Source organism: Candoia aspera, chromosome 4, assembly GCF_035149785.1.
Source record: "Candoia aspera isolate rCanAsp1 chromosome 4, rCanAsp1.hap2, whole genome shotgun sequence".
Classification (NCBI taxonomy): domain Eukaryota; kingdom Metazoa; phylum Chordata; class Lepidosauria; order Squamata; family Boidae; genus Candoia; species Candoia aspera.
In genome coordinates this window covers 104,284,372-104,297,049 of record NC_086156.1, presented here as the reverse complement: position 1 = coordinate 104,297,049, position 12,678 = coordinate 104,284,372, and the positions used below count along the sequence as shown (strand labels likewise).

At 41.6% G+C, this 12,678-nt stretch overlaps 1 protein-coding gene across 1 annotated transcript; it reads right to left on the bottom strand.

The window, feature by feature from the left end:
- Positions 1-3,316: 3,316 nt before the first annotated feature.
- Positions 3,317-12,344, bottom strand: LOC134496825 (vomeronasal type-2 receptor 26-like). Its single transcript, XM_063302538.1, has 4 exons — positions 12,081-12,344; positions 6,775-7,002; positions 4,700-4,826; positions 3,317-4,218 (listed from the first exon to the last, which is right to left on the bottom strand). The coding sequence occupies exons 1-4, from the start codon at positions 12,342-12,344 to the stop codon at positions 3,317-3,319; spliced, it is 1,521 nt and encodes a 506-aa protein (XP_063158608.1).
- Between the last annotated feature and the right edge of the window lie 334 nt (positions 12,345-12,678).

The following is a 12,678-nucleotide window of genomic DNA, read 5'->3' as shown; positions in this document are numbered from 1 at the left end:
TGGCTTAAATCACTGTCCATATTCATGCTCCTAAAGGCTGGGGTGAGATGGAGGGAATGCCATGGGGACACAGCAAGAGAGATTTCTGCCAGGTTAAGTGCAAGGGAGAGCAAACCTTGATGGGACTCAATAAACACGGTACTAAAATGAAAATCAAAATCTTGTGCCAAATGGCTCCACTGTGTCGGAGAATGACACAAGACCCTGATTTCTAGTTCCTCATATCCCTGGTCAATTCATCCCAGCAAAGCTCTCAATTAGCTCCGGACTATGAAGACACTTCCCAATGCATGTATTTGCCCCCTCCCACTTATTTCAGCAAAATGACAAATCCCATCTCCTTCACCATGTTTTTTATTCTTAAAGTAATTTTAATCATCTTGAATTTTGACTGGCACAATATATATTTTACCTTTACATGTTATATTACCCTGGAAATTTTCTTGAGTTTAGAGAGAGCTCTCTGTGTTGGGTTACGTTTGAGTGTTTTTTGCTGTTTGCATTGTTTTTGTAGCGCTTTGGTAGTTTTGTGGTGGGTATTTTTCAGAAGTCTGTTGATGGAGTGTGCTTGTGCTTTTTTGTTTTTTGGAATTTGTTGCTGGGTGACTGGGGAATATTTGTGTAGATAGGTATGCTGCAATGCCCACGTGTAGCCACGTCACACTGGGAACCTCATCACAGTGTGGTGGTGCCAGGAAGTTGTCCCTGTGGCCATTCATACATCTGCCTGTTTCTTGCCAGTGAAAGGGGTGATGATGCCTTTGTTAGATGGGAGACAAGAATACCCCAAATTGAGGTTTGAGCTGGGAGGTTCATGGCTCATTGTTGACTAAGCAGACACTCATCCAAAACAGAATGATATGGAATGTCAGGCTGAGGTCAAGAGTGGTCTCAGAAGGATTGAATTGGGTTTCCTCATTGCATATATCGTTGGTTCTGGCAAATCGACAAGAACAGTACATTGCCCACACCACCCTTGCTCTCTCTACATCCATGAAATAATGAAAACTCCAGGTCAACCATGGTACTCCATAAAACCATGACTGTATGAATGTTTACAAATATTTTTAAAAGCTTAGATGTTTGTTTGTTTGTTTATTATTTAAATTTATATCACCATCCATCTCCCCCAATCTGTTGCAAAATTAATAATTACTGGGGTCCTTTTACAATAACTATGAAGTATTAACACCAAGAGTTATAGATAAATTAAACAATGGAGACATGGATGAAATTGAAAATCTATTCCAACATTTATAGGAGGAGCACTTGAATAGAGTCAGTTCAATGAAGTCTAATTATCCTCAGGGTCAAAAAATTTAAGATAGACATTGTGACTAAGGAATCAAAGCCTTGCCCCTTTGTTATAACCATCAAGGTTGCAAAACACAACTGGGGAAGGGTTACAGTGCATAGGGGATGGCTGCCATATTGATTGTTTTGGATGTCCCCCATAGATGCTTTTGGTCACCTGGAGAATGCTGAAAATTAAAAGTCTGGATTAGACCATTAATCGATCATCTTAGATGGTTTGTGTCTCTGTGTGTGTGTTTAACTGTGGTTTGACCAGTATGATGTAGCACTTGGGGAGAAAGATGCAACCCAGCAGGCCAGCAGTAGAAGCCAAGAAGTTGTCCCTGTGGCCACTCATACATCTGCCTGTTTCTTGCCAGTGAAAGGGGTGATGATTCAGAGGGGCAGCCATGGGACAATGAGGGGAGACTGATAGTGGCAGTGCCAGCTAGAAGCCATGGAGGAGAAGGAGTAGGCTGGATTCCCAGAGCCCTCTGGAATAGTCTCAGTGCCAACCCCATCGGAGCTGAGGTGGAAACCATTAGAGCAACCATATGAGAATTTATCTCTAAGAATTCCCAAGACAGCATGCTGTCAGGGGAATTCTGCGGGTTGAGATCCACACATCTTAAAGTTGCTGAGGTTAACTGCCTTAGTGGCTCAGTGTCTAGAGCAGCTGGAGCAGGGCCATTAGAGTACTGAAACAATGGACTTACAACCTGTCCTTGCAGTTACAACCATTGCAGCATCCCCACCGTCACATGATCGAAATGTAGGCACTTGGCGACTGGCCTGCATTTACAACTATCACATAGTCCCGCCATCACATTTTCCCGCCCTGCACAAACTGTCTCCACTTCAGTTCCTCCCACCCGTCTATCTCCCCCCTGCCCCACCTCTGCCTTTCTGGCTTCCCTGCACAGTGCGGCTGAGGCGAAGAGGCCATTGAGCTTGGAGGACACCCACATATTTATTTATTTACTTATTTGTCTACTTATTAATTAATATTTTGAATTTCACCACTGCCCATCTCACTCTAAGAGTGAGATATAGGTATTTGGCCATCACCGAAAAGCCTTTCAGTTCCCTGAATCTAAAGTTCAATTATTTTTCCACAAGGCCTTAATCTGGATACTCCAGTTATGCGAAAAATAGACAAATAAAGCATCTACTAATATGAGAAGCCATGTAAAATCGCATTAGCAGAAGAGACCCATGGAAGCATTTCACATTACTTTGGATTGAGGAGCAGGGTTTATTGTTAGTTCATGGTAGAAAGGTTTCTTATCAGCTCTTTTTCTGTCATTGAAGTGTACAGCAGCCTCCATTTGCATATAAAGCATTCAGGTTCACAAACTAATAAATAAAATGCATACACAGAATATAGACTTTTCCATAGGTAGCCCATTTCCAGCTGAACTAAAATCACCCCACCTCCAAATGTACCCTTGAAGAGGCAGGATTTACTCCTTGTGCCAATAGAAAACAAAGAAGGTATAGGGGGCAAATGAACATGATTTAGAGTCAGCCTGGTCAATATCTAGGGAACTCATGTTCCAGAAAATGGTTCTGGCATGTCTATAATGCCAGTGAATTTCGCAAGCCACACTTGCTCTCTCTAGCCCCCCAGAATGATAAAAGGTGCAGTGTAACCATGGAACTCAATGAAACCATGAATGTGTAAATGTTTAAAACTGTTCAGATGTTGCAAAATAAATCATTAAGTGGGGCCCTTTTAGAATAACAAATAAGAATTAACAGCAATATATATCTCAACCACAATATGTAGACATGGACATAAGGGAATACCTGTTGGAACATTAAAGGAGGAACAATTGAACTTTCAATGATGTTTAATCACCATCGGGGGTAGGCTTTTTTAAAAAAAGTCAATATACAATAGAAGCTGTGTCTGAGCAATCAAACCCTGCTCCTTTACTCTATGTAGCATTTTTGGGCCCTCCTCCATTGATGCTCATGGTTACCAGGAAAATGCTGAAAAAGAGCATGTTGGGTTTGACTGTTAAAAGATCCTCCTGGTCAGATGTTCTTTTGTGTTGAGATCTGGCTTCAACAGGATGATGTAGCACTTGGGGAGAAAGATGCAGCCCAGGAGACCTGCAGTAGAGGCCAAGATGGAAAAGATCTCCACAGCCACCATGTGTTTTCCTTTGGTGCTCAGATAGGCTGGGATGAAGGACAGCCAAATGCTGCAAAACACAAGCATGCTGAAGGTGATCAGCTTGGCCTCATTAAAGGTATCAGGCAATTTTCTGGCAAAGAAAGCCACAGTGAAACTGATGCTGGCCAATAGCCCCAAATAGCCCAGGACAATGTAGAACATGGAATCGGAGCCTTTGTTACATTGCACAATGATCTCATCAGTCTGGGAGTGCATGTCCAACTCCGGGAAGGGAGAAGACGTAGCCATCCATACTACACAGATAACCACTTGAATACAGGCACAGAGGGCTATGACAGATCCCACCAGTTTTTTCCCTAACCATTTCCTCATCCGGTTTCCTGGCTTAGTGGCCAGGAAGGCCAAAACTACCATGATGGTCTTTGCCAAGACACAGGAAACAGAGATGGAGAAAATGGTGCCAAAAAGAGTTTGCCTGAGAAGGCAAGTCACTTCCCCAGGCCACCCAATAAACATAAAGGAGCATAGAAAACAAAGAAGGAGAGAGGAGAGAAGGATGCATGTGATGTTCCTGTTGTTGGCTTTGACAATGGGTGTGTTCCAGTGCAGGAGGAAAGTTACTGCCACTAAAATGACCGTTGCTGAAAAGAAAAGACTCAAGGAAGTCAGAGTGACTCCCAAGGGTTCACTGAAGGATAAATAGCTGAACCTTTTGGGAAGACACTGGTCTTTTTCTGCATTTGAGTAGTGATCTTCTGGGCATCTCTCACATCGGTCTGCATCTGAAATGAATAAGCAAGGCCTTGTCATTTCCAAGGAGAGATGGTTTTACTGAGCAAACTTAGGGAAATCTCTTCTGCTGATGTCCCTCACGTACCCCATTCCACTCACACAATAATACTTTCTTAATCCGTATCAAAAGAGTCTTTGCTATCTTGAATACAGAAGTATGCAGTTGCCTTTCCATAATATTTGAAGGCCATCTTCCCCTTCCCAGTTCTTTAACACAGCTACATCTTTCAACACGGTGTAGGAACTCACTGTCGAGGAACTCACTCACTCATTATATAGAGAACATATGCGAGTATTTAAATTACCCCCTTTAAAAAAAAAAGCTACTACAACTTAGTGCCAACATCATTCTAGATAGATTAGAATAAATCCCTTTCTTTTGCTACAATATCAAACTTAGGAAAAATGAAGAAAGGATAAGATGGAAAGCTTTAGAAGGTCCCACTGGACAATTTGATTGATTTCACTTGCCAATTTGGACTGAAATTCTTCCTTCGGGGCAGTTTGTGCAATGGTAGCAACAAGCTTGTTTTCCCTCCTGAACAGCCTTGCTGTACCCCTGGCGGCAGCGCACCACACATCTGGCATGGGGAGGTACCTGAAAAAGATCATCGGGAAGATTTATAGGTAGCATTCCTCAACCAGTTCCAGAAAGTCTTCACTTCATTGGAAGCCATGGAAATTAGATAGGGGACTCACTGAATAAATTCAACAGTTGGCAAAATCTTTTGAGATCAAAATGTTCATTGGGAATTCCAACTGTACAGAAAACTATCCCATATTCTAGGAGGTATTCTGAGTTTTCCTCAAACCCTGTCCATGCTCATTTGTGAGTTTATACCACAAAAGTAGACAGTAGATAGCATGGTAGCCTCTGCAGGTGATACCTACCCCATGAATCTACAGAGAAATTTTGTTAAAATCTGTGTTCAGTCACTTGTAGCCTGCTGTCTAGCCTGAAAGGAAATAGACGTTCTTCCAATTTCTACATCTGGGGTATAAATGTTCTCTCTTTTGATTGCATGCATTGTGGGAGACAATTAATATCCTCACATATGAGGTTACTCTCTTTGTGGGTGGGTATGTTAATGGCCCTAGAGAAAAGGGAGTCAGATAACAGAAACCAGACTGCTTTCATTTCCTTGGCATCAACCAGACCAATATATGAACAAGAAAGGGATAATGTTCATGTTAGGAGGTGCTACTATTTGTAGGAAGGTCATTTACACTGCTGTTTGCTATTCCTTCATATCATTTTGGAAGATATGGAACCGTTAACATGGAAACCTTTGGGGACGGTCTCCATTCTTTTAGCTTAGGAGCCCCGTGAGCACTGTAACTCTGCATGCCAACAAAAAAAAGGCACAGTCATGCACTCCCCTCTGTAATATTAGATGGTAAATAGAAAAAAAAGGACCATTGACTGATTGCTTTGCCCCTGTGAAACTCCAGAAGACGTTCCTCTTCACTGTACCTTTTAGAGAGCCAGTCAAACCAGATTCATCCTACCTCTGATTAGTACTTCTCCTGGTTGCTCAGACTCAGCCTATGCCCAGCTGCTGCTCATAGATGGACTACCTTTTCTTACAGCACACGTGGCTAAGTTTTGTGCAGCAGCTTGAAGGGCCAATTTTCCACCAGTCAGATGCATTCTATGCAGTTGTGATTCATTTAAAGTTTAGATATTATCACCTCTTTGTAATTTTAGACTTTATTATACTGATATAAAGTTAGTGTTTATTTTATACTTTAAATATAAACCTGAACCTCACTCAAGGTGCTTAGCTAGGTTGATTTATAAATTAAGACTTTAATGTTGTCTTAAATTTTACTTCATTGAATATTGATTAAGGTAGATTTATATGCACTCGCTGAGCACTCTGCTTGTACCGGTCTACGGCTGGAATAAACGGAATTGAAATTGGCACCCCCCAGTAGCAAAGCCTGTTTCTTTCTGAAACCTATGTTTATTTTCCTTTGTTTGCTGATGCACTCACCATATAATTTGGCATGGACAAAGAGACCTAAGACTGGGTTTAAATCTGGAAGTACAGAAGGAGATAAATAATATCTGCACAACTTTTTTACTTTGGGGAAAATGAAGAAAATCTTAGGAAACGTCTTATGGTTTTCCTCAATGCAAGCACGTTCACTGGGTTTCTCTGTATCTCTATTTATTTCTTTGAATAAGAATAGGGATGTCTCATCATGCTCATATTTTTTCATTACATTATAAACATTCACAGTGAAGATTCTTCAGGTTTTTTAGTACTCTTTCTCCTTACAGCTCTTCTGCTTCTTTTTAAGACATATCTCACAGAAATTTTTAAAATCAGTAGCAAATGGAGCAATTCAGAAATCAGAAATAAATATCATCCCTGCCGATATTTTCATAAAGGCAAACCCAGATATGCAGCAAAACCATGAGGCTCCAGGGCAAGATCAAGATACTTCACTGGTCTATTTTCAAGGAATCTGACAAACGATATCTTCCTCCAGAAATGGTAGCCTACTATGTATAATAAAAGCATCCTTAAATGTTCTACCAGCTGAAACTTGTGATTCCATGCAATGGCGCTTTCACTGAGGCTGAACTGTTTCCCATCGGGGGCTTTGGAGTCCATCCTTCCAATCCGGACTTTCTGGAAGGATTGATTGTGGAAGGTGACAATGTTGAAGATGTCATATCCTGGGTCAAAGTCCCAATTCTCATCAAAAAAGATTTCATCCCCCACACTGTTATTAAAATGAAGACGTCTCAGGAAGTAGTGAAGCTGGATTCAAGACAGGGAGAAAGGGAGATCAGATCAGGAAGCATGAGATGGGAAAATAACCTGTCAGGGAAAAGTGGTGATTATTTTCGGAGTGGTGAATTCTGTTCAGGCTGGGATTAGTAGGTATCAATTGACCTTTATATTTGAAAAGTGAAAGATTCTGTCCTTGGTACCATTGTAATAAAAACAAAATGCAACATAGGACCATAGCTAAGAAACCCAAGAAATTCCAGAAAAAAACACTAGTATTTCTTAAGAGGATTCATCAGATATATTTTCACAGATATATTTCCTAATTGAAATAACTTACACCATGTACACCTCTCTTGGTAGGAAAAATGCAAAATTAGAGTAAGATGAGTGCAGAAGTTCAAAAAAATATATATAAAGCAAAGCAGGTTGAAACCATCTGTATCCATGAGCAACAGAGAATGTGCAATAAATTGGGGAAATTATGGATGAGTAGAAGTGTATTGTAGCAGAGGGGAAAGGATTTGTCCATCCAGCCTATTCTAAGAAAATCCGCAATGCTACAATTCCATTCTACGTATTCCAGAGTCTTTAATACTCTTGTGATTGGAGGGAAATCGCCAGGAACAACTCCTTTGAAAAACAGCCTGTGGTATTTCACTTCAGCTTCCATCCCCCAGTCCCTCAGTTGTTCCATCACTGCTTTAGAGCCTCTCTGATCTCATCATCCATTCAGGATCCGGTCAGATGGGCAACCAATGATGGCCTGATTGCAGAAGTTATTCTCCATTGAAGACCGGCCTCCACTTCTTTCTCTTCTAACATTAGTCTTACAAGAATCCAGTCAGTTTTCCAATAAAGACAGAGTGGCCAAGAGCTACTTGCTCCCTCTCAACTAACCAATTTTTTCACATTATCCTAATCTTCTCCAGAATATTGGCTTTGTTCAGAATCACAGCTCACTTCTTGTAGTGAAGCCTATGAGAGCTGCAATGGGTCCATTCTGCTTTGAGTCTGGCACCTCTCAAGTAAAATCACATCCAGCATTTTCCTTACCATATCTGGATTTTTTTTCAATAGAGAATTCAACCTTGTCTTATGAGACATACTGTTTCCAGGGGAAACAGGCCATTCTGCTCAAAAGTGGGAGGGGACAAGCATGCTCTTATATTTTGGGGGAGGGGAAACGAAAGGCAGAAGACTTTGCGAATGGCTTCTCCATATAGCCCTTGTTCTTGAAACAGAGCTTTGGTGGACTTCTTTTGAATCTGGCTTCCTAACTTTCTTCCCTGAATATTCCTTGCATGCTTGGAGTTCTTGGAAGCTGGCCTTACTGATTGATATCCTGTGTGTCGTGGAGTATTATAATGCACAGAAAACCGAGAATGCATCCAAATGGTTATAATTCAAATAGGTTCCCTCTATCTGAATGGGAAATTCTGTCAATTAAGATTTGAGAGGATCTGTTTTTCATATTCCCAATCTAATCAGGAGCTGGTGGCATTTCTGGGGATCTCTCCTCCACATACACTCTGGGCCCAGCCCTGCTTGATTTCTATGCCCAGAGAAGCTGGTCCAGCAGCCGCAACTTATTGAGGGGATGTAACATACAAAGGGCTGTTTTCACAGGCAGAAGATGGTAAAACAAGAGACATCATTCAATTCCCTTTCTGGTAAAGCAGCACAACACCTTCAACTAGACCTTGGAAATACACAGAGATCTCCCACAATCTTTCTTCATGAAGACCAAAGCATGGGCAGTTGAAGTATATCACTGATCTTAGCCAAAGGCTGAGAAATATAAATACATATTCAAATAAAGGTTTTCTATCTCAGGGTACATGGAGACCGTCCCAGAGCAGCAGCCACTGGGCTCTTTAGCAGGGACATAAAAGTCGATTGCCAGGCGGAGAAAGAGAGAAGGCATGAAGAAGGTTGGGAAGACCAACTGAACGATTTTCGATTTTATGGGTTGCAGGTATTAGTCTATCAGTCTTGCAGCACCTAAGATGTTGTGAGTCATTCTTTTTTATAAAATTATTAATCATTTTTAGAAGAAAAAAGAGCAAAAAGGCAAGCAAAAGGAGAAAACAGGAAAGAGGAAAAATCATAACTGGAAGAAAATATGTTAAAAGAGGAGAAAGGAATTACCACGATTGTACAGCTAGCACTCACTGAATCTTTGATTGGACATTTCCTATGGAAAACATTAAATTACCTTTCAGGAAATTTAATCATTTTAACAATGTGAGTAAGAGCTTAAATTTGTGGGCTAAGTGCCATTATCTCCACTATTTGTCCCCACCACGGGAAAGAACAAAAGAACTAATAAGGCTGATAAGGCTCCACACCAGGATAAACCAGTAAATGGCAGCAAACCAGACAAGGGCTCATTCTGCAACAGTTGGGTTGGAAACTCTCCAGGATGAGGAAGCCAGATTAGAATCTTAATTGCACCCAGGTCATTCCTAACCTTTAATTCCTTGCTGCAGAGCAACAAATACACAGCCTTTATGCCACTGTTTCCCACCACGTCCCCTTCAACCCTTAGGCAGGTGTCCTTACAAGAGTGATGACATACCTGCCATGGTTGAACCTCCCAAAGATTTGCCCCATCCTGATGCCTCAGCAAACCTGGTTTTGCTCTGGTTGAACGCATTGCTTGCAAAGCATGTGCTGCAGCATAAACCGCATTGTAGATGTTGTAGCTCTCTCCAGACATGGTCATTTCAAACAGCGAGCTGGGGAGTCTCCCCAGTTCTTCCTTCCCAGTGCAGCGTTTTGCTACTTTGCGATATGGAGGGAGTAAACAGCGAAATATAACTCCCCAGAATACAGTGAAGAAAGGAATGGGATTTAAAAGATGGGGCATGCTATTAAGAAACTCCTGAAATTGTGGCACCATGTTTGTATGCATTGAGAAGAATAAGGAACCATTGAAGGTTTGTGCTGGGAATTTATTGCTACGCAATGAAACAGCAGTGAAATCCCACTGAGAGGTTATAATCCAAACCTTCTGATCAATTGGGCGCATCGTAGCAAATTCACAGGAATCTAGGGTCCACTGTAAACCCTCCATAGACTGGACATCCCCTGAAGCAAGCAACACATTAGTGTTTTTTTTCAGAGACAAGACATGTATTATCTCCATTAACTTTGCAACAAAGGACTCCTTAAATGATTTGGTTGAATTTATCATTCCTGGGATCAACTGCCTAAAAGAAATGCAAATATCATTCTGGAAGAGCTTTGGTTGGAGATTTTGAAGAAAGCTTTCCCCTCTCTCATCATCTGGTAACAAAAGGCCAATCCAGTTCCATCCAAAATGTTTCAGTAAGTGAACAATCCCCTCATATTGCACGTTTTCATTGGGGACCATGCTGAAGAAGGAAGGGAACCTCCTTTTGTCACTCAGGGCTGGGTCAAAGGAGCCATAACCGAGCTGTATGGAAGAAAGAGGCATTGAAACTGAGAATCTTTTTTTCCTGAAGGACATTTCCTTTTCTATACTTCCTTTACTATTGGATGCCGGTCTCGAAAATGAAGAGTCTGAGCTGTTGCCCTCCTCCCCAGTGCAAGGGCTCGCCATGTGGACAGCAGAGCAGAGCAAAGGCGCTCTGCAAGGCTCCTTGCAAGAAAGGACCCTGACCCTTCCATGTGCACAAGACCAGAGTTGCTTTGTTTAAGCAGAGCAGCAAGCTCAAGCATCTCCTTTGGCAACAAACGTTTCTTACCCAGATTCTGTTGCCTTCACGCCCGAATTGAAACCTTGTGGCTTTACTTTGACGCTGGGCCTGGACCGACTGCTGAATCTTCTTCAATGTTTGGACCCTTGGATTTCTCTTGACCATTCTTGTGCCTGCTATTTTGGATTGGGACTCTTTTGAGGCAAGCTTGCTGGACTTTTGGGGATCTCCTTCTCTGCTCTAAGTGTGTGTATGTGTGCGTGTCTGTTTGCACTCACATTTCCTTTGCTGCTTGTTTATTTGCTTCACAAAACAGATTATTTCCATGAAGTTTGCAATCACCTCTCTGTGTGCTTGTGTGTGCTTGTCCTGGGACAGGACACTTTGACCTTATCATTGAACAAGACACAACCAATGGTTGCCATCAAAATTGGCATGGAAGAAGCAAATCATCACCTTCGTACTATGAAAGCCTGAGAATTTCTGCCCCCGTCCATTACTGGGAAATGTTGTGGACTTCAGTTTCCATCCTTCCTGATCACTGGATCTACCAATGAAAACTGATGCAAAGCGAGCTCTTCTTCTTTGACCACTGTGGCTAATGATTTTGCTCTGTAATCAAAGAGTCCTGAGCAGTTTTCACCTCACCCTTCTTTCTACCATCAAGACATCCAACTATGAACTGTATATATGAGATCTTTCTATGTGGTGACTATATTTGTCTGGTAGGAAAAGTCCCACAGATCTTGTTCAAGAGAGGTGACACATCTAACTCTCTCACCCTGTAATATTCTTTATGCCTCCTTAGAACTCCTTCGGGAAGTGGGCAGTTGCATGATTATACCTAATAAGGCCCGTTTCAGTCTAAATGGAGATCAAGCGAAAACTTTTCTTTAGGGGCAAGATAATAAAGTGAGAAATAGGGTCATATAACTCCAGATTTTGTATGTCACCATGTATAATGAATGCCCACTCCAGAAAAGAACCTGGATGCAAAACGTGATCTTTCTTCTTTCTGTGTCAAATAAAATTCTTCAGACTTGCCCCCAACATCCATCTTAATCCAAGATATTTCTCCCAAATATTTGTAAAAAGTCCTGTCCTATATTCCTGATCACAATCAATATACCATTTATATTATATTTTCTCCGACTGTGGTTTTCATAATTTCTTCCCTGCAATGCACTGGGCTTGATCTTTTGGATTGGCACACAATTTCTTGCCTTTGGCTATCCTACTAAGGATTACTTGGGGAAAAAACAATTAAAGCATTAAAATCAAGCATGCATGATTAGAAAAGAGATGACATTCAATTTACTGAGTCATATTCTTTAATGTTAGAAATTCTGAGAGGCTGCAGGATCTGGAAAGTGACTGATCATCTCTAAAAGAGGCAATAAGACTTTTGTAACATCCCCCTACCTGGGGAATCCTGTAGGCATTCAAAATATGGGCCATGTGGATGGAGTTTGGGGAGGTGAGGCCACCAATGACAGCCAAGAGCTTTCTCTTGGTCCTTCTGACACATTTGTAGTTGATGGGATTCCCTTCTTCCAGGAACAGAAGTTCTAGGATGCTCTCACTGGCAAGCCATGGATTGAAATTGTTTTCATAAACCTCCATTCCTAGCGTGATGTTGGATAACAGCTTCATATCCTTGTTGATCTCATGAACGGCAAATGCCATGGCAAGGACATGCTGGTAGTTTTTTGGGATCATGCTGAAATAAGAATGCATAACCATAGAGAGAAGTAAGCAAATTAGGTACTTTCAGCAATTTCTGCAGAAGAGATTATGCTGAGTAGCTCAAAACTGCTGATATTTTAACAACAGGACAGGAGTCAATCATTTCAATCCTTTGTGAGCTAGGAAGGATTCTTTCTGCCCAAATAGGCACTCATTTCATCACGTGCCTTTCCCTTTACTAGAGTGTACTTGGACTCTAGCAGTTGTAAAGCACGACCTACTGGACTCCTGGCACATGTGAAATGCGGTGGCTTTGTCATCCTGGAACGCCAAC

What these genes read in the sequence shown, in the direction of transcription:
- LOC134496825 (XM_063302538.1), bottom strand. Translation starts at nt 12,344, where the DNA reads ATGGCATTTGCCGTTCATGAGATCAACAAGGATATGAAGCTGTTATCC. An exon ending in ATGCCTACAGGATTCCCCAG is followed by an intron (nt 7,003 to 12,080) that starts GTAGGGGGATGT and finishes TCTTGAATCCAG; the next exon opens with CTTCACTACTTCCTGAGACG. An exon ending in AAGAATTTCAGTCCAAATTG is followed by an intron (nt 4,219 to 4,699) that starts GCAAGTGAAATC and finishes TATTCATTTCAG; the next exon opens with ATGCAGACCGATGTGAGAGA.